Source organism: Triplophysa rosa, linkage group LG15, assembly GCF_024868665.1.
Source record: "Triplophysa rosa linkage group LG15, Trosa_1v2, whole genome shotgun sequence".
In the NCBI taxonomy this organism is placed as follows: domain Eukaryota; kingdom Metazoa; phylum Chordata; class Actinopteri; order Cypriniformes; family Nemacheilidae; genus Triplophysa; species Triplophysa rosa.
This window is the reverse complement of record NC_079904.1, coordinates 22,062,785-22,084,620: the sequence shown is the minus strand read 5'-3', so window position 1 is coordinate 22,084,620 and position 21,836 is coordinate 22,062,785. Positions and strand designations below refer to the sequence as shown.

General features: G+C 37.6%; 1 protein-coding gene across 5 annotated transcripts; it reads left to right on the top strand.

Annotated features, from left to right (window-relative positions):
• The first annotated feature begins 2,531 nt into the window (after window positions 1–2,531).
• On the top strand, window positions 2,532–21,624 carry LOC130565792 (RAC-alpha serine/threonine-protein kinase). 5 transcript variants are annotated; one of them, XM_057352861.1, is made up of 14 exons: window positions 2,532–2,704; window positions 8,500–8,623; window positions 12,710–12,838; window positions 12,981–13,092; window positions 13,809–13,929; window positions 14,448–14,579; window positions 14,737–14,802; window positions 15,182–15,250; window positions 15,421–15,546; window positions 15,912–16,040; window positions 18,733–18,947; window positions 19,076–19,163; window positions 19,244–19,346; window positions 19,619–21,624. In XM_057352861.1, the coding sequence occupies exons 2-14, from the start codon at window positions 8,578–8,580 to the stop codon at window positions 19,696–19,698; spliced, it is 1,416 nt and encodes a 471-aa protein (XP_057208844.1). In that variant the 5' UTR covers window positions 2,532–2,704; window positions 8,500–8,577; the 3' UTR covers window positions 19,699–21,624. The 5 variants fall into 5 exon arrangements, with proteins under 5 accessions (XP_057208844.1, XP_057208847.1, XP_057208845.1 ...); XM_057352862.1 differs by lacking the exon at window positions 2,532–2,704 and adding an exon at window positions 6,035–6,238; XM_057352860.1 differs by lacking the exon at window positions 2,532–2,704 and adding an exon at window positions 6,035–6,242.
• Window positions 21,625–21,836: the final 212 nt, after the last annotated feature.

Genomic DNA, 21,836 nt, shown 5'->3' with positions numbered 1-21,836 from the left:
GTCAAGCCATACATTACAACAGTTTGTGAAAACATTAACAGCATTGACCTCCAAATGTAACTTTTGCTTCCCTGGAAAATCAAATGTATGCCTGTTACAATACCTGAGGGAGCCTTAACTACAATTTGCAGTGTCCAAAACACATAAATGGATTAGTGTGAGTGGATTTGAGCTCCAGGTAACAAGACGTCTTACATTTGACCCTGCTGTTCTTTAGCAAGATGCATTTTTGAACCATTAATGTAATGTTATGGTAGAAACCACCAGAATAAAGGCCATGGAACTATAGCCTTAGGTGTTGATGAAATCTCTACACAGGGCTCTGGGGTCACAGATGTACCAACACACATTTCTACCTAGAACACAGTCTTTATGACAGCATTTTTATTAAAACGTGTTTAATTTTAGCAAAATATTAAAATAAAAAAACAAACTGATTGAGCAGTTGCATGGAAAAAATTCTAATAATTGTGTCTTCAGTGATATAGGTTTCATCATAAAGATACACTTTATATTTTCTGTCATATTTAAAAACATGCTTTAAATGCTTTGCTGTTGTCATTAGTATCTAAAAGGTGCTTTTTTTGACATCCACATCAGGTTTAAGCAAAATGTAGAATTTAGAAATTGGCCACACAATGACAAATCATTTGGCAATTTGCCATACAGCAAGACAAAATACGCACCACATGGTTCATAAAAAAAAATAATAGTAAGTTAAAAGGTAAAAAATAATCTCAGTTTATCACAACATTTTGGTTATTTATGCTGGTTTAAGAATAAGAACTGATGGGGCACTTAAATAGTTGAAAATAAGAGGTCTAAGAGGTCTTAGCTCTAATTATTATTCATTATAATTTTAAAAGTCAGTCATGATTTTTGTGTTATAATGGATATGGGATTTATCATCAATCGAGTACTGTCAAAAACAGCGCTTTCAGTGGAAAAAATAAATATTTTATGTGAGGTTTTGGATTCTGAACGAATTATTTGAAGACAAATCTACGTGAACTTGATTTAGCGAATAATTCAATTAAGGTTCTATGTTCATGCAACTTAACCTGTTTAGTTTCACTGTGTAAAAACGTTTGAAGGGAACGGTTTTCCACACAAATTTCAAACATTTCTAGTCAACATCTTCGAGTTAGGAGAGTATAAAGTTGCATAATGTGTTTTACAGCATAATAACATTAGCCTATTTCAAACAGAAATTTAAATTCTTTAAAATGTAATTTAGTAGTCTGTGTCATGTTTACTAACTATCTGAATTCTCGACACAAGAAATCTGTTTATGTTTTCTATTTATCTTCTCTAAACGGATACACTGAACATGATTGGAGTACACTTCTGATTTAGGTAGAATTTGTGTGCATAACAAAACAACATTCGGCATTAGTTTCTAACCACAGCACTGATTCCATCAGCTCTTGTCCTGAAGAGGCAGGAGATGGTAATTTCACTTTCAACAATGAAAAGGGCATACGTGAGACAGGGAAGCAGTATTCTCTGAATAGCCTGAAGAGTAGCTTTTGTAACTACTGTTCAGACGAGCAGTATGAAGTTAAGTGCCATGGTGTATATACAAAGTATAAGGGAAAACATAGTTTTCAATTCTTAGGACACCCCTTAGGCCAACATCTTATCATGAAGTGCAGAAGACACATTTAGCGAGTTGCAAAAGGTTCCTCTTTAAACAACAAGTGGCTTTCATACAGGGGTTTTCCAATGGTATCTATAGGTGTAGATGGTGTTTTACTCCACACTTCATTCAGTGAATATTTCTCAAGTATGCTCAAAGTGAGTTTCTGTTTAAGCAAACACCTTATTTTGAATCGTTTTCTTGAGCAAGAATGTAAAAGGTAACAAACAAAGGCAAAATATCCAAGCATATTTATTTAATAATGAAATAAATGAATATGGATAGCCCACATCATATAAATTAATAACAACTGAAACACGTAACTTGAATCAACAAAGTGCCCAAACAGAATAGAATGCTTCCAAAATTTCAGTTTGAGAATAGAATGTTAAAATAATTCACTTATTTTCATTTCTTTGGACTAGGTTCTGAAAACCAACATACAAAACAACTGCTCTGAAAATGTTCTTATTTTTTAGCTCATTTTTAATCGTCATAAATTAAGATGAGATTTTTTGTTTGGTTGTATGTTTGTTTTAGAAACTTGAATTTTGTCACTGATGTATAAATTTTACACAACAAAGAGATCTACATTCTACACATAATGCATAAGCACATTTATTGATATTTTGGGATCACATTTCGTAGTTCTGAAAAGTTAAGTTGAAAAGTCTTTCATAATCAATAGGTTTTTAGCACTTGTGCAGCTTTTTTTGTCTTAAGTAATGTGACCAGCATCCTCTGATTGCAAAGTTGTTCTTTTTTACAATGCAACATAAGATCTTCGAGGAAATGTGTAGGTCTGTATAATGAAACCTGACGTCACTTACATGCGCAACTCATTGCCCTCTGACAGCATCCCACTGAAATCTCGTGAACGCGCGGAGGAAAAGCTATGTGAACGAGCAGGAGGATGATGAACACGACAGGCTGGAGAGAGGGATCATAGAAGCGGGACGTGTCGTGCAGCACCGACAACATTGATGGAAATTGGATGCACGATAAGACGACTGAGGACTCTGTGAAGTGAAGTTAATGAACCAAAGTCGCGTCTGAAGTGTTGGGGTATGATGCACATATAGCCTATATGTATTTTGAGATATCATTGCGTTTCAAACGACGAATTTACGTTTGAAAAGTAGCCTATGGGTTCTGGTCTGGTATGAACATATGTTCAACATGGGTTCTGAACTAAGAAAAAGCGTAAACGATGTTCGGAGATGTAAAAGCTCAAACCAAATGAACAAGAACTTCATCTTATGACGGACAGCGATCCGTTACAATAGGGAGTTCAGAAGTGTTGAAGAAGAGGAGTTTAGTTCAGATGACAAGAACGAGGTCAGCGAGTTCATTATGAAACTACATTCAATGCATTGCGTTGTTTGGCCTGCTGTTTAGTTTGTTGTCGTCATTTTTGAAAACACCACAAATATTTAAAAATAGTATTGAAAATGCAAACATTTATCATGCAACAATTTTTATTTTGGGAACTGTAACAAATCGATGTTTGTTCAGTAAACTGATCTTAATTCTTCTTCACATAATCGGGACTGACACATTTAAAGCATTTCACTGAAATTGTCAATTAGTGCTGTTCATTTATATGTTCAAAGGCATATTATTTTTATGAATATGTTTACAGGCAATTCAAGGCAAATTAACATTAAAACTGTTGTGAGTTTTGAGAATCATGTGGATGTTTTATATAAAACGTAATAAAAATTATAATCATAATAATTAATAGAAATGCACCGATATATCGGACAGTAATTGGTATTGGCCGATAGTTAAAAAATATATCCTGTCAATCAAAAAAGGACAGAAAAATGCAATTCTTTTTTGCTCTGTGTAGACAAAATGTTAAGAAACATCACCAGCTTGATGTTCGATATTAATAGTCATTAAATTAATTAATAATAGGGCTGTGCAACATATTTCGAAATATCGCAAATGTGCAGATAGCAATATGCATATAGAAATATTTTGCAATTACTGAATTATTAAAAAATTCAAAAAGTTACGTATAGACCACTTTGGATGACGTATAACGGTGATCTAAAGCTAGTCCAAAAGAACTTCCTCTTTCAGTTTAACACTATATAGTGTTGTCACGATACTGGAATTTCTATCGATATTAAATACCATTTTCGATACCACAGGAAAAAACTGCCATAATAAGGCCCTACATTTTTTTTGTTTTATTAAAAGTTAAATTGAACAATCCTAAACAATGAGGTATATTTTTACATTATTTATTAATTGTTAATCTAATGTTTATTTTACTAACTGTCACGATTGAAGGGGTCAAATAGACGAGCATACCACGGAAATCCAGGGAAAAGTGTTTAATGAGAGAGTCAAAGTGAAAACAAGGGGCTAGAAAAAACAGGTAAATCAAACAGGTAAGTGTTCCTCAGAAAACGTTCAAAAACAGACTTAATTCCACAGATAATCCAATCATGTCTCCAAAACAGGTAATTCCGAAAACAGGTAAGTATTCCACAGATGACAGGTACCGACAAGAAGTAAACAACACAGGACAATAATGCTTGACAAAGAACAATGGGAAAAGGCAAACATATATAGGGTCCAGATAATGTGTGTCAGGTGCAGGTGAAATCAAGGATGGGCGATGGAGTGCAATGCATTATGGGGAATGAAGTCCATGGGGAAAAAGGTGCAATGAAAGGGAGTCCAAGGTGTAAAACAGGGGGAAACTGACTGAGAACACAAGGGGGCAGACAGAAGCGTTACAGTACTCTCCCCTCCCAGAAGGCGTGACCTCTCGCCCACAAGGCAACAACTGGGGAGGGGGGTGGGCATCCTGGAGGCTAGTGCAGGGGACATGGGATAGAATGGGACAGGAAGCCTCCAGGACGAGACTCACGGCCTGAAGGTCTAGGGGGATCCGGCGGTTCGGGCAGCAAGGATAATGCCGGGACCTCGGAAGGCCAGAGTCTGGGGTAGCGCCTAACCACCATGGCCGTCGTGGCCGTGAAGGTGTTGCCGGAGAAGCAGAGGCTGACGGCTGCCGTGGCTGTCAAGGTCTTATCAGAGAAGCAGAGGCTGACGGCTGCTATGGCCGTCAAGGTCCTATCGGAGAAGCAAAGGCTGACGGCTGCAGTTGCCATCCAGTTCTTATCGGAGAAGCAGAGGCTGAAGGCTGCCTTGGCAGTGATGGTGGAGCCAGGAAATGAGGAGCTGGGAACGTCCACCGCGTTCGTGGCCAGGAGACTAAAGAGACCCAACACGACTGCGGCGTATCGAGGTCTCCTAAGGCCATCGGTCCTCATGTCCATGTTCGTGTATCCCAGGACGGTCATTTCGTCCCTACACTGCCCCCCCAAAAAAATACTTGGGGAAATTCCAGGGGCGAGGTGGCCCCCCAGGCACAATCCAGTGCCAAGGCTACTACAGCCCTTTCAGCAAGCTCGGGGCACTCTGGGGTAACGGATTTGGGGTATACCGGGTTCACGGGTATGTAGTTCAGAAATGTAGTATCGATGTGGAAAGTTGATCCTTTGAAAAAAGTGAAAGTGAGTCCCCATGCCATTTCAAACCCATGTGATTACATGTGAAATTCATGCATCTTTTCTGTAATTGGAACTCATTGTTCAAAGGCTGTCTCAAGTTGTTGAGAGAACAAAGCACGTCCGTCCTCCTTTTGGGAAATTCTTAAAGGAAAACCCTCTCAACCTCGGACTGAAAAATCTGGCTGTTCTCTCAAGGTGGTCCGTTCTCAACCAAGGGGATAGCGGTTGCCTAGAAACCCAACATAAAAACAAACAGCCGTCTAAAAGCAGTAATTCAGGGTTGTGTTATTTGCCTAGAATAATTCAGAAGTTGTATTTGGAAAACAGTTTTCCATTTGATTCCCCCGATTGTGGAATGACCTAGCAGCTTATATCAGGCTGTCTCCGGATATTGGAAGATTTAAATCTCATCTTAAAACGTACTTTTTCTCTTTAGCTTTTTAATCTGTTATCATTGTATGTGTACTGTGTTTCATTTTCTGTATTTCTGTGTAATTTTGTCTGCGAACCGATGTTTTATTGTACAGCACTTTGGTCAGCTGTTTTAAACGTGCTATAGAAATCAATTTCGCCTTGCCTTGCCTTTGATCTGGTACAGTAGATCATGCCCATTAATTCACACATTAATTGCGTTCTTATATTCTGCCTTATGTGTTACGTGTTTTCCTCGCACGCTTCCTATCCTGAAGCCACGAGCACGTATGAAATGTTGAATGAGACGGGTGGCCTCAGTGGCCTCCCCGGGGGCCTCTTTCTCTCTCTGTCTCGCTTCATCCATGCCACGTGACCCTCTGTGAGGCCATTGAGTTCATATGGAGTGCTGCAGTGAGCACAAGCTTGGCCGCCCGCCCACTTTTCTTTTTTACTCCCTCTCTTTCTCCCGCAGCATGGTGGCTTTTGGGAGGGGCCGTGCTCAGAGACGGGTTGCAGTGGCAGCACTAGAGGTTGACAGTCAATTCTACGCACATGAGACTTTCCTGGCGTGTGTGAGACTTTGTGTGTGTGACAGACAGACAGAGAGATAGGAGGTATTAGTGTCTGGGTCTGGTATTTTCTTGACATCGTTGTGAGTAAGTGATTCTTCAGTGTGTGTTCTCGTTGCATGTCGGCTAGCTTTTCTTTCGCTTCGCTGTCTTTTTGCTCGGCAGTCTCGGTGACGGTTTGCTTTGTGCTAGCATGTGTGTGTTTGTGTCAGAGGAATACCTGCGTTTCAGAGGAGCTGATTTTCGTTGCAGAAGGCAGGGGGAGGGGAGGGTCACGTAAGGTTGTTCCAGACGGTTCCAAAGCTGGGGAACGCCAGTCGTTCTAACCGCATTCCAAGCAGCCAGAGGCTACATAGCTGTGGGGTGCATCAAGGGCGCAGGTTTCTATTGACAGACCTCAGAAACTTTACTCAGCTTATTATAAAACTGTTGTGCTTTTTAGTTGATTAAAACTGCAATGCAACATTTGGATACGTCATTTTTGAACGGGCTGAACATTTTTGAAAAGACTGCTGCTCACCAGCATACAGAACTGTATGTTGCGTTATGTTATCTATGCTGGTGCATTGATGTTCAGGCCACTGTTTATAACTAGCTTTACAAGTTCGGGTTAACAAATTTAACTCCACTTCAGATCTAACTAAATGAAATCTTGTAGGCATAATTGAGAAAACTGGATAGGTGGAGTCGGGGTGCAGGTGGGATTCTGGAAGATAGTCACTGGTGAGTGGGTGTTTTTAGTGGCAGAATTTTAGTTATCAGATATTAAAATGCAAACATGTGCCATAGTATAATGCCACGCCAACACAAATGCAAAGGCAAACATGATTTTATTTTAATTTTGCTAGGCTTCATACGTGACAGAGAGAAAGTGAAATAGCAGATGAGTAACTGCTATTGCGATTTAAATATGACAGGAGCGTAACTCATTAGGACATATATTCACTGTCCTTCCAAAACCTTGGATGTCCAAATTTGCTGTTTTTCAGGAAACGGAAAAACCCCTGTACTTTTTAAATGATTAAAGACTGTGTTGTCAAAGTTGACAAGCACTTTTAATACTTTTTATTGTTTATATATTTGCAAAACCCATTGAAAATCATAAAGGGTGACTTATAGTAGTGATTTATTGCACAATGAAAAATATGTGACACTGGACCACCAAACCAGTCTTAAGTATAACACGGGAATATTTTTGTCAAAAGCCAATAAAACATTGTATGGGTCAAAATTATAGTGTGATTATAATCATGTTCTATTAAGATATTTTGTAAATTTCCTACCGTAAATATATCAAAACTTTATTTCTGTGATTGTATGCAGCTAAATCGCTAACAAAAATGGCCGAAAACACGCCTACAAACTTCACTCGCTGCTGCCCGCTCTTTGGGAATTACCCACTCAAGTTTGGTATCTATGTAAAGCTTAGAATTTCAGCTTTAGGGTTCATCTACTCTCCACAACGTCATTACAGTGGTAAGCCAATAGAGAGCATAAAAACAAACATGTTTCTTCTTAGCAACAGCCTGCAACAGCGCCACTGATGGACAACTTTAAAGGCGATTTTTTTGCACCCTCAGATTCCAGAGTTTCTAACAGTTGTATCTCGGCCAAATATTGTCCAGTCTTAACAAACCATACATGAATGGAAAGCTTATTTATTCAGCTTTGTTTCAGATGATGTATATGATATCACAATTGACCCATAAAACTGGATTTGTTGTCCAGGATCACATATGGGGATACAAGGTATCAGATGGACACCAGTGATATGAAATACAACTGTGCTTTTTTGTTTGAGCACTTTAAAAAATGCCCAACGTTGGGTAAAAATTGTCTTTTTCATATTGTCTTTTAATGGGGGCCAACTGCAGATGCTTAATTTCTGGCAATTATTTGATTACAACAGATGATTGATGTGAATTAGGGCTGTCACAATATCAGATTTGGTTAAGAATTTATGATAACAATATAATTGCGATCATTTTTGCAGTGTTTTTTAAAAAGACATAAATAATGCCATCAGTAAAATTCAACTTTAGTTTATTTTGTGTTTTGGTCAATGAATCAAACTTAGAGTACAAATTTATGGAGGCAGAGAGAGTTTGTAACCATTGTGACTCTTAAAGCAATATTTTGAATGGTTGCTGAAGATTTTACCATATTACAATATGAGTAGAATTAACTCTATAATAATAATCGTGGATTTTAATATCATGTTTTTTGTCAATATCGGTATATTGTGACACCCCTAATGTGAATCTTTCAAGATCTTTTTCGTGCAAGCCACAAAAATGAAGTTGGGATTGTTGTTTGTTTGACTGTTGTCTTCTGTTTCATACAGGCCACCAGTCCTGCTGAATGTCCAGACTGAAGACATCAAGAAGTTCCCACCTTCAGCTCCAGGTTCTGTCTGGCCACAATGAGTGAAGTTGTCATTGTGAAAGAGGGTTGGCTACATAAGCGAGGTAAAGTTCCTGTTGTTGCTTTAATGACTGTTTTTTTTTTAAAGAAAACTAGCCAATATTTTGCTTGCATTATTACTTTTGGATCATGTTGTTTATCGAGGTGATTATGATCCTTGTGAACACTCAGGGGAATGAACTGAATGAACTACGTTGTTTATTTGCATGCTCTTGGCTGTATTGTTTTAGCACCTGATTTACTACAGAAATGATGCAAATCAGTTAACAGCAAAATCACATCCAAAATATAGTGCTTGATGGAATTTCCCTTCTTGCAGGCTGCTTCTAAGTGCTTTGTTATATTAGATGCAGTAGACTAGTTAAATTGGGCAAACATTGAAATTATGAGGCGTGTCTGTCTGTCACTGCAAACCAATGAGCATCAGATTCATCTCGCCAAGGTGGCAGACGCAACAACATGCTTCGTAAATGTAGAAAAATGTGCTGTGCAGAAAACAGTAGGAGGGCTGAATATCGAACCCTGCGGCACTCCGGGTGTTTACCAGCCACAGTTTGCCTGGCCCGTGAGGCATTAGCTGCTGGACAGTGCAGAGCTGTGTGCTTCTGTAGTGAAGGTCATTCCAGTTCAGCTATGCAGACAGACACCACCCGTAATGGAACTCTGGGCCCAGATGAAAAGGAGCTCTGCATCACCTGGATTTATGCTGCTTAGTGTGGCGGCAGGCTTGTTTAGCCCACAAGGGATTTGTGGAGTTATTTTTTCTCTATGTGTGGCCTGGGGGCACTCAGGATTCTGTATTGAATTTTTTTTATTGAATACCTGTTGATGTTATGCAGAATTTTTTTAAACATCTTTTTGTTCATTCTTTTAGTTGGGTGTGTGTCATTCAAAGATGTTTACCTAAAACTTTTTAATTCTTTGTATTGACTTAAGATCAGCTCCCTACAAATCAAATTGTTGTTTTTCAGTGGAATGAAGCCATTAAGTGTTAGTATGTGGAACAGAACTACTTTCACACAAACTTGTTGATTATGTATACTCACAGAGAGCTGTTTAAATCAAATGCTAAACCCCTCTTGTTAGAGTTTAACATTTTTAGGGGAAGGTTCTTAATTTTTACCTGATGAAAGAAAAAGCATTGCTGACACTTATTTGACTCTTATCTGTTACTTGAATTTTGGAGTTTCCCCTAACAGTAAATATAATCTTTTTCTAATAAACTAAAAAGCAATATTTAAATAGATGATGGAAAAATGGTCTCATGCTTTTCTTTCTTTTTTTAAAGCTGAGATTGCTTGTTTATTTTGTATTAGATATTTAAAAAAAATTCAGGTTCTGGGCCTGCTCCAACACCGTAGAAAAGGAAATCCCAGAACACTGGTTTTCGAAAATATTAGCCTAAACGTGAATTCATGTCTATGTATAATCTATATGAATCATTTATGCTTATTTAATGTTCAAATGTAGCAGTTTTGTTTTGGAAGTTGCATTTAAAATACACTTGACGTGGAGGGTGCACAATGTGAGCGATGTTGGATGTGACATACAGTGTGTAGATTTGAAGAACAAATACCAAAAAATCTCTGAAAAGCTTTAAAACACTGAATGTGTTTTCGTATGCATAGAAATCTATAATCTACCACAGGTCGGCCAACTATATTAAATGTGTTTAACCAAAACTTTTATTCTGTACAATGTCTTCTGCTTTAATTTAAAGTTGCTATATTTGAGATATTTTAGTTAACCAAGTATATAAAGAGACATTGACAAACACAGGCATTTAGAACGCAGACACTCGCTGGACGATGGTGTGATATGATTGGACTGTGCGTGTGTTTGGATGTGTGTATCGGTGCAGATATGAGTCAGCAATAGCAGTAGCTCATTTTTAAACTGCTTATGTGGCCACGTTATCTTCCGTGTCACTTCCTGTTTTCAAGAATCTGACTGTTGGTTACCAGAAGTCTCACTAATGTGGCTACATTAAAATACAACCATGAAAACCCCAAACAACATCATGACCTCCTACTGTTGCTTTTGTTTTTGTACATGTTTGTGTGAGTGACAATGACAAATGACACCCTCGCTCAGTTAGATTAATAATGTGCTCTTGCATTTGGTTTTTCTCTGGTTGGGTTTATATGAAGCTTATCTTGAAGGAGTTATTCAGAACTTAACAGCAGCTTCCTGTTTGTTTTGATGGCCGTAGGTAAGCTGATCAAATAAAGGCTGGCTGGGTATGATGAAAATTCTATTTCTTCTCTTTGTCATCGCTCAGGGATGCCCCTTCACAATTTACCTTAAAGTAGTGTTGGTACTTCCCTGATGAGAAGAAATGGACCAGTCGTAGGTGTTTAGTTGCAGCCTGTGTGGTTAGCCAGAATTTGAGCGGCGACTATTGATACTGACTGCCTATACGCAGAAGTATAGAAATAGTACCACCCTTTCCAACTCCTACCTACAATTAAATATCCGGTTTTTCACGTAATGTAGTTTTATATGCGAAGCGTATTACAGTACTAAAGGTCCAGTGTGGGATTTTTTGGAGGATCTATTGACAGAAATCCACAATATAATATACAAAACTATGTCTTTAGAGGTGTATAAAGACCTTACTTAATGAACCGTGATGTTTGTATTACCTTAGAATACGTTTTTTCTATCTACGTACAAAGCGGGCCTACACACATGGAATTCGTCATGTTGCACTGCCATGTTTTGTACAGTAGCCATAAACGGACAAACAGCTCTACAAAGCACGTTTCGTATATATGTTGTTCTTCTTCGTGTGTTTTTTTTAGAGGCAGCTTGCATCATCGCTAAGTTGAAGATGCACGAAGAAGGAGTAGTAGTAGGAGGAGAAGGAATAACTTACTAGTAGTAGTTGTCGTCGTCTCGCTTATTTGAAACATAGATCGTTCTTTGTTAGAAGTTTTGATCGAATAGAGGACCATGCGTATTGTGCACAAGAGCCGAATCTCTTATATGCTTATAACCAGACAGATTTTGCCCCCCATTGACTACCATAGTAGGAAAAAATACAATGGTAGTCAAAAGCACCCCAGAACTTCAAAATGTCTTCTTTTGTGTTCAACAGAACAAAAAAAAATGATAAAGGATTTTTTCCTACTATGTTAGTCAACGAGGGGAAAAATCTGTCGGGTTATAAGCATACTTCCAAATGTTCTTCATCAGAACAAAGAAATTTATACAGATTTGGAATAACTCGAAGGTGAGTAAATGTAAATGTTTTGGTGAAGTATCCCTTTAACCAGATTTTGCGTTGCATGTAAACACATTTACCAGTTTTCCCTCAGTTTTGTTCATGTGCACGTGTTTGACAGCGTCTCAAATGGAATTAACAATAAAATAACACATAACAGTCCGCTCTCGAATCATGCAGTTGATTGAGAAATGGCGAAATGAAAAACTATTGCATTTGTTCTGCAGACATGAGGTTCTGAAGAAATACAGGTTCTGTCAGATTTCCCGCTGGCATTTTGAATTACTAGACGGACTTTCGATGGATACGCCACTGCATGCGCGAAACCTGATTAATTTCAAAATAGAGGGAGTAACTATGCACATTACTCCCTTGGAAGCTAACGATACGGGATTTTCGAAAAAAAACAATTTGATGGATTGTAGGCGGATTTAGAGGCTGTTTTTCTTTTTACATGTTTATGTACAATAATAGTCATAGCGTCTTCAGTCACCTTTTTTTCCCTTTACTGCTAATATTCTCTGTAACGTAAGTGTATTAATAGCTGTAATGTTACATTTGTGGTCTATGAAAGTCAATGTTATGTTCTATACTGTAGCGTAACCATAGCAACCGCTTCTTTATTCCGCATATATAATATAGTATGTATATTTTATATGTACTGTATATATAATATACATACTGTTAATTCCAACTGTCAACGTCATTAAAATAAAACATTATTATAAATTAAAAAACATTCAAATATTGTTTGTTTTATGTTACGTTATTTGTCAAATCATAATTTACTTACACATGTTAATATAGTTTAATATTAAAATTAATATTAAATGTGAAATTTTAATAGTTCTTTTGATTGTTAAAGATGTTCTACTGAGGAAAGTGTTTTCTTTTGGATTTGTAGGCGAATACATAAAAACATGGAGGCCAAGATATTTCCTGCTTAAGAGCGACGGAACATTTATTGGTTACAAAGAGCGGCCGCAAGATGTTGACCAGCTGGAAACTCCACTCAATAACTTCTCAGTGGCCCGTAAGTAGTCGTTTTCCAGGGGTGATTTTAGAGGTATTGTGTCCTTTTCTCTAATTTGCAACCTTTCCTAATCCCTCCTTGACAGACGTGAACTCAAAATAGTTGAAACCCACACACGCTTCTCTCTTTCTGTTATCCTCAGAATGTCAGTTGATGAAGACAGAAAGGCCAAAGCCAAACACTTTCATCATTCGGTGCCTGCAGTGGACAACGGTTATTGAACGCACCTTTCATGTTGAGACGCCAGAGGAAAGGTTGGTGGAGTCAAAAGTTTGAAAAGTTTATCCCAGGGCTCTCACACTACAAGTCGAAAATATCAAACCCTGTAGTGGTAATAGTTTATCATTAAATCCAGTCTGCAACTATGTTTTCATTTAGTGTTATTCTATGTACTGTAGTTCTCTTAAGGATTGTAAGACAGAAGCCTACTTTACTGTATGTCCAATGTATTTACACATGGCATGGTTAGCACCAAAAAGTCAACAATGGAAGTGTTTGGGTCGAAAATGCCATTTTCGGTTTTCGTCTAAAACGAACACAATGGAACAGATCGGACAAGAGTAACGTTGACATGAAGAGAATGAGTGTAATCACTTCATGATTTAATCACTTTGATTTAAGCCATAAAAACACAATAAAAACATTACGTATGAGCATATGAGCTATTTTACGTTACAAAAATTAACATCAAAATCATGTAAAGTATACATTTTTGCTTTTACTTATGAGCGATGAAACAAAGTATTACATGGCTAAAACACACATGTAAATGCTTTGGTTTTACTTGGTGATGCCCAAAAACACATTTGTTTGTGTCCATTAGATTTGGTAATGCACGTCTACTATTTCCTTTTTAGTGAATGCTGCATAGAGTGCACTATATAAGCAATATTGTGTGCTGCAGTTCTAGTATGTATGTAAAAAAAATTCACACTTGTAATGAGGCTTTTTAATAAGTTTTTTTCTGCAGGGGGGAATGGACAAAGGCCATCCAGGCCGTGGCAGATAGCCTACAGAAGCAAGAGGAAGAAAGAATGGACTCTTCACCTGATCCAATGGAAATGTACCTGTCCAAACCTCGACTCAAAGTGGTTAGACACCAGTCAAGTTATTCCATTGTTACTGTTCGCCAATGTGTTTTCTTTATTTTTGAAAAGTTTGTTTTCTCAAGTGAACATTGGTATCCATTTAAAGGAGTAGTTCACTTTAAAATGAACATTTCATGATAATTCACTCACCCACCTGTTATACAAGCCGTCCGTGTGTTTATTTCTTCTGTCGAAAACAAATTGAGGCTTTTGAGGAAAGCTTTCCAGGGTTCATATCCATATAGTGCACTTAAACGAGGGGCTGTTGGTTAGGGTCCAAATTTCAGTTTCATCGCAGCTTCAAAAGGCTCGAAACGACACCAGTCAATGGGTGTTGTCTAGCGAAACAATTGGTCATTTTCCAAGATTTTTTTTTTTAACTTTTTGAACAGAAATATATGGCATGCACTGCCTCAGAGTGCCTCCATGTAGCGCGTCCACGACTTCACGTACTACATAATCACGTTGGAAAGGTTACTGTAATACAGTATATTGCAATGATTGTTTTTTATGTTGGGTAGACAATGCATGACTTTGAATACCTCAAACTCTTGGGCAAAGGCACTTTTGGGAAGGTTATATTGGTGAAAGAGAAAGCCACGGGAAAATACTACGCCATGAAAATCCTCAAGAAGGAGGTCATAGTAGCAAAAGTAGGTCCTTTATTCTCTCTACCTTGTATTTATTTTAAATCTTAATCCAGTGTGTTTTAGTTATAGTGAGTCCAATATAAAACGAAAAATAATTTCTCTACAGTATGCATAATATATCATTATTTACATTGTTTTTTCTTAATTTCCTTGTTTGTAGGATGAGGTAGCTCACACACTTACTGAAAACCGGGTCCTTCAGAATTCCAAACACCCTTTTTTAACAGTAAGCGGTTTTATCATATTAAGGCATATTACAGGTGTGCTCAAGGTTCAGTACAAAAATAAAGCTTTTGAGCTTTACAGTTCATCCTCTCATTAATCAACGATTAATCACTTTCAGAATTACAGTTTGTGTTTACATAAAACGTCTGTGCACTGTGTATTTATTTTGTATCTATAAACGTATACATGTATATATTTATATTTATATGCAATTTAAATGATATATAAACATTTATTCATTTTTATATATTTTTTAATTATATACAATTATGTGTATGTGTTTATAAATACAGAAATAATGAATAACTAATAAACTTTGTTAAATTGAGGGATATTTTTGTCGTAATCCAAATCAGATTTTTTTATTTCTCTCTTTACAGGGTCTCAAGTATTCCTTTCAAACTCATGACCGCTTATGTTTCGTTATGGAGTATGCAAACGGAGGAGAGGTGAGCTCTTGTAAAGGTGAAGCTTAGAAAGATTCGTTTATAAAAGCTAATCAAATTATTATCATTTCTATAATTCCCACACCGTGTTGAAATGCAGTAAGCAAATGTAGGTCATTCTATATAGTAAATAGATTTTAGGTTTGATGTTTTAATGTTTTCTTATATCGCAGCTTTTCTTCCATTTATCGCGAGATCGAGTATTTTCAGAAGAGCGAGCACGGTTTTATGGCGCAGAGATCGTCTCAGCCCTAGACTACCTCCATTCTGAGAAAAACGTAGTTTACAGAGACCTAAAGGTGAGATTACTTAAAACAAAAAGAAATTGTGTTTAATATTTAGAATTGTCAAAGCTAAAGGTTGTAATAAGTGCAGGGCTAAACGCTAAGGATTTTTGTCTACTGGCCCGGTCCGGCAAGTGATTCAAATTTTTACTGGCCCTGCCACATTTGTATGTTTGTTGATTTTTAATTATGTAATCTTAATAAATAAGGTTATGATACCACAACTCACATACATTTCTAATATTGTTGAAGACAACTGTCTCATTGGTCTCTCCTGCTGGCCCCGTTCCGTCGGGCAGTCCTTATTGTTGAGCACTGAAGTGTAATGCTGCTTATTTCATCACTGTGACATTATGACGAATGTATTTATTCTCTGGTAGCTGGAGAACCTAATGCTGGATAAGGACGGCCACATAAAGATCACTGATTTTGGTCTGTGTAAAGAGGGAATTACAGAGGGAGCTACAATGAAAACGTTCTGTGGTACACCGGAGTATCTTGCTCCTGAGGTATATAAAATGTCATGAGCGATGAATGACTTTTTTGATGATTTGTTTTTAAGACGAATAAAATAAAACATTAGACAACAGTCATTTTCTAAATATACACAAAAAAATATTTTAAATGCATTTACAATTTATTTAAAATTAAGTCAAATATAGCCTGAGCCGCAGCCAACTTCCGGTTTGTGTTTGGCTAGTGTCTAGTAATATAATTTATATTTTATTTCATTTAATTTATGTTATTATATTAGTATTGTTATTTTATTGTATAATAATTGTATTAAGTAAGCGATTTGTTGAATTTTGTTGTGTTCATTTTATATAAAAAACAATTTGTAGAATGGGTCCTGTAGTTTTGTCACATTTAAAGAAACCGTATGGTACATTGACATCTAGCGGTTGAGGCTGGAATCGCAGTCTAAATTCAAAATATTGGAGAGACAAGTTTAGCCAAGTAACGGTTCTTCTCGTCTTGTTTTGCTTGTTATCAGAAATAAGCTACAGGCACTCTATTATTTGTGAATGTGAACCGGAAGTTAAATGCAGCTCACGAATGCACGCATGCGCAGTAACGTTTATGGTGTCAATTTGAAACCGTCTATACAGCCACGTAAAAACTTAAGAGACCATTCCAAATTTTCATTTCAAATCATAATTTCTAGATGTATTGTGGTCATTCCAGTCCAGTGTCTGTTGAATTTCAACAAAATCAAACCTCAGGAGTGACAGAAAGTCACCCAACAGCAGTGTGAAAGACTGACAGCATGACACAACACATGAAAAAGAAAAAAATGTTTTGAACTTATACATGTAGAAATATTACTGTTGTGTTGCTTAAAAGTGGATCAGAACCCCAGACGAAGCCCAACCAGGCATAAACTTACCAGCAACCCGGAGACTACCCAGCAGTAGAAAGGAAAATGGATGGAAGACCTCAGATACTTTGGCCTCAATCCTGCAACAAAGAATGGGCAACCATTGACTCGGATCTCGTCCAGCTTTTAGCAGGCCGAAAAGGAGATGTCGAAAGAAAACTGGAGAAGATGGGGCGGATCATCTACACCTATGGGGTGGAGAGATTTGGAGTGAAAAGCAAGAACCCAAGGTCACAGAAGGAGACGACGGGCCGACCTTAGTCCAGGAGACAAAAAGAAATCGACAGACTTGTCAGAGAAAGGAGGAGCCTGAGGAAACAGTGGAAGAAGGCCACAGAAGAGGAAAGGAAGGGCCTAGAGGCACTACAAGGTGATATTAAAAATCGCCTGGCCTCGTTGCGAAGAGCAGAGAGCTTGAGAAAGCAACATAAGAAGGAGCGAACCAGGACCGCTTTCTACAAAGATCCTTACAAGTTCGTCGGTAGCATCTTTAGCAAGGAGAAAACTGGGACCCTTAAAGTACCTATAACAGATATTGAGGAACACCTACGGAAAATGTATTCCCACAATCAGAGGCATGAGCCAATCTCCATTCCAGAGGACATGCCACCAATTCAGCTACCAGAACACCAGATGGACACAAGACCCCCTAAATGGAGCGAAGTTGAGTGTGCAGTAAAACGGGCAAGATCAGCTTCAGCTCCTGGACCCAACGGTATACCATACAGGCTCTACAAGAAAGCCCCTGGGATGTTGAGGTACCTTTGGGGATTAATGGCTGTGGCATGGAAAAAGCAGGTGATACCAAAGGTCTGGAGAAGGGCCGGCGGGTAACGACTGTGGTGCCTTTGAGCTGCAGTGATCTTCTGGTGTATGTGTGTTCACGACTTGCAGTGCATGAGTTCACTACTCACTGGACGGGTTAAATGCAGGGGTCACCATAGCTGACAAATAGGTCACTCTCAGAGGACAGGTCCAGTGGAGGATTATCAAGAACTGGCCAGTGGTGCAGAAAGAAGAAGCCAATGGCTGTGGTGCCAGATGACCTTGTAACAATGCGACACACACACAGGTCTGATCAACTGAGGTGTGGGCCTCCCTTGGCTGAGGGTGTCTTGTGATAAAGGGCCGAAACACCCAATGAGGCTGAGGTGCACAACTGATGAAGTGTCGAATTGATGGGAACCATACAAAGGGCATTATCAGCAGCACCTCACCAAAAGGCATCTTTCACTCAGGATAATGTGATGAAAGTGGGACACACAACTCATCAGATGTCTCTCTGATAATGGCAAGGAATGGTAAGTATGCTATGTATTATACTATACTATACTATACTATACTATAATCATTTATCCCCCAAACACAGAGGATGCCTACCCGACGAACCAGTGAAACTCAGACCTTCTTTCCTCTATTCATATTCTTGACTGCTTCCCCTGTCAGGCATAACGCGTGGAAAATGTCCTATTGGGCAAGTCAACTGTGCTGAAATAGTGGGATTATAACACCTAGTCCTATTAAGAGAATCTGAACTTGTTTTCATTTGATGTCTGAAAAAATACGGAGCATCTTCTCTGTTACTTTCACCTGTTTCTCCAGTTTTCATTTTCTGCAAATAAATGCAAATAGAAAAATTATTTTTATTTGACATTTGGAAAAAATAAAGTCAGTAGTTCACAGAATAAAACATTATACCTAAACACGTACCTATAAATAGTAAATTCATAAAAATGAAATATTATTTTGGAATGGTCTTTTATTTTTTCCCGTGGCTTTCCAAACTCAATGCTCATCACTGAGAGAGTGCTGTTCCCACTCAGGTTCTTGAGGACAATGATTACGGTCGGGCAGTGGACTGGTGGGGATTGGGTGTGGTCATGTACGAGATGATGTGCGGCCGGCTGCCCTTCTATAACCAAGATCATGAGAAGCTCTTCGAGTTAATCCTCATGGAGGAGATCCGCTTCCCCCGCACGCTTGGCCCAGAGGCAAAATCATTGCTATCAGGCCTGCTTCAAAAGGACCCGAAACAGCGGTGAGAGACCTCTCTGAATGGCCACAAATGGGATAGTGGACCGAAAAATGAAGGTTCTGTCATTAATTACTCACCCTGGCATCGTACCACAGCCGTGAGACCATTGTTCTTGTTTTTTCATTCCCCAGGTTAGGTGGAGGACCAGACGATGCAAAAGAAATCATGTTGCATAAGTTCTTCGCAGGCATTGAATGGCAAGATGTCTATGAGAAGAAGGTGGATAGTAATAACATAAAGTCTTTGTGTCACAGCTGGAGACAGCAAAAATAAGCCGCTGTTTGTGTTTGTCTCCACAGCTTGTTCCACCCTTTAAGCCCCAGGTGACCTCAGAAACAGACACTCGCTATTTTGATGTGGAGTTTACAGGGCAGACCATCACCATCACACCCCCAGGCCAAGGTGCTGCCCCCTGTCTTACATTTCACGCTAAAACACCTGTTTTTATTGCTTAATACTGATGGCACCACCTAGTGGTGATGCGTTTTTTAAAAATAGATGGATGCTGAACTGGAATGAAAATTGAATGCGTTGGTCATCTATGATTCCATTATCTGTGGCACTGTTTTTCAAAATTTGTCTAGTGTTACCCAACAGACTCCTATCATATAAATACAATAAACAAATACAGTCGTTGTTATGCAGATTACATTGTTTTCTTTCTTTTATCCCAGATGAAAACATGGAGTTGTTTGGCAGCGATAGAAGACCCCACTTCCCACAGTTCTCATACTCTGCCAGTGGCACGGCGTGACGAAAACTCTTTAAAGCACAAGTGCACACTTCTCCTGTAAGGCACTGCTGATCATTTATCCACAGCCATCGCTGTACCCTCTTCGTTTACCTCTTTTCGGGATTCACAATGTTAGCAGCGGTGGTCTAATTTGATTTTATCAAGCATCGAGCATTGCAGATTAGCAGGCTTGGTTTAGGACAGTATTGGTTCCTGTTTCCTCGAACTTCTCTATAAGTAATACATCGATATTTATAATTGAATTCATATACACGCTCCTTTATGTACAGTAGATATTGTGCATTATGAATGTCACACTTCTAAAACAATAATTGGGTACATTTCTGACACCAGGATACCTGGAGAGGTCAGATGGAGAGAATGAACACTTGGTTACATTTACTTGCATCTCTACCTGCACCAAACCTGTTCAGTTTTTACTTTAAAATGCGGTCCTTAAGTATGACTTAATGTAGAGGTTCACTGTTTGTGTCCTGTAAGGACATGACATTACCTGTATACCAAAGAAACTATGATTTACAGTACGATTTACAATAAAAACCAAGTGGTACTTGTAAACTGTCAGGTTTGATGAGGAATGAGGAGACTGTTATGGCATCTGAAATACTTTTGTTTGTAAAATGCGTTTTCAGATGATTAGATTTTATTTTAAAAGGATTTTAATTCCATTTGTACATTTAATCATTTTCTAAGCATATTCAGTACATGTTCCAGAATATTGCCTACTCACATTTTTCTAATGCAGATCTTTTTGATCCATGTAGAAATTCTGTAGTGCTGAGCAGTATTGATGCCTTGAAACATTGCGGCATTAAGGGCTGCACTATTCGCATGAACTTTCAGCCATGAACTGAAATTCGAATCAAATATACAGAACAAAATTTCAATCAAAATAAAAAAGCATAACTGGTTTTAAAAACCAGACACTATTTGACAACATTCTTTTTTATGTCCATGCAATTTGTAAAAGATATTTACTGTCAATTAAATAAAAGCCACACTTCATTTTTACACAATTGGGATTGACAGGAAATTAAAGTACATTGACTATTTATGAGAATATGTTGATACAAGCAGACAATGTCTAAAGATTGCCAAAACAATCCATGTATAATCATTAGAACTTTCCTTACATTTAGTAAAATTTTAAGGTTTTTAATGAATTTGAACAAGAATTGTGAACACTGTCACCAATTTCAGCTGCCTTAAGTTTTGAAGTTAATCAAATTAGCTTTATGAGTCAGTTGAACTTAATTATATTGAACTGACCCAAAAAATCCACTTGTATTTTTAGGTCAGTTCAATATAATTAAGTTCAACTGACTCATAAAGCTAATTTGATTTAACTTAAAAAATTAATAAAGCTTTTTAACTTAAGTTTTTTATTTGTTGTTTTTTTCAGTGAAAGAACAAAAATTCCAACGTCCTTTATTGAAAATGGTACCGCAGTTCTATATTAAGACATTTGGCAAGTTTTAAACTTATCAATTGAATAAGCTGCAAGTTAAATTGTTTTATGTTTAACAGTTATTATTTGTCAATGTGTGCAGGCCTCTGCAAATACATATTTAATAAGTTGTATCATAATACGATATGAACATTTGAAACTTTCTGCATTTTGCCTAAAAAAATAGACATTTCATGACCCAAACACAATATTGAATGTAAGTTGCTGGTCTATACGTATTACTTTTATTTTTCTACTTTGCTTTTATATTTTATATATGTTTTCTAATTCATGTTAAATTTATGCCTTTTGTATTGATACACCCCATACTCAAATTACCAGAGCTGGTTTTGAAGGGAATTTTCCACAATTAAGTTATTTTCATAATGTACGTCTTAGCAGACGGCTGGCTGAGAGACAAAATACAATGTACAAAACACACACACACAAAAAAGAAATAAACATTTTTTTTAATTGGAGACCACATTGTATTATGTTTATTGTTGTCATCTCTTACTTTTAGAAGAAAAAATGTGCACGATGTCATGCTAAACAATGCAAAAAGTTCATACATTAAAGCACAAATTAAGCAATGTTATTCATTTATATAGTGAATATAAAATCATTTTAAAACATTAGTAGGCTAATCAGATGAGTATGTACAGTGGATGGCTATTATTTTAATAAGGAG

What these genes read in the sequence shown, in the direction of transcription:
- LOC130565792 (XM_057352861.1), top strand. Translation starts at nt 8,578, where the DNA reads ATGAGTGAAGTTGTCATTGTGAAAGAGGGTTGGCTACATAAGCGAG. An exon ending in AGTATGCAAACGGAGGAGAG is followed by an intron (nt 15,251 to 15,420) that starts GTGAGCTCTTGT and finishes CTTATATCGCAG; the next exon opens with CTTTTCTTCCATTTATCGCG. An exon ending in CAAAAGGACCCGAAACAGCG is followed by an intron (nt 18,948 to 19,075) that starts GTGAGAGACCTC and finishes TTCATTCCCCAG; the next exon opens with GTTAGGTGGAGGACCAGACG.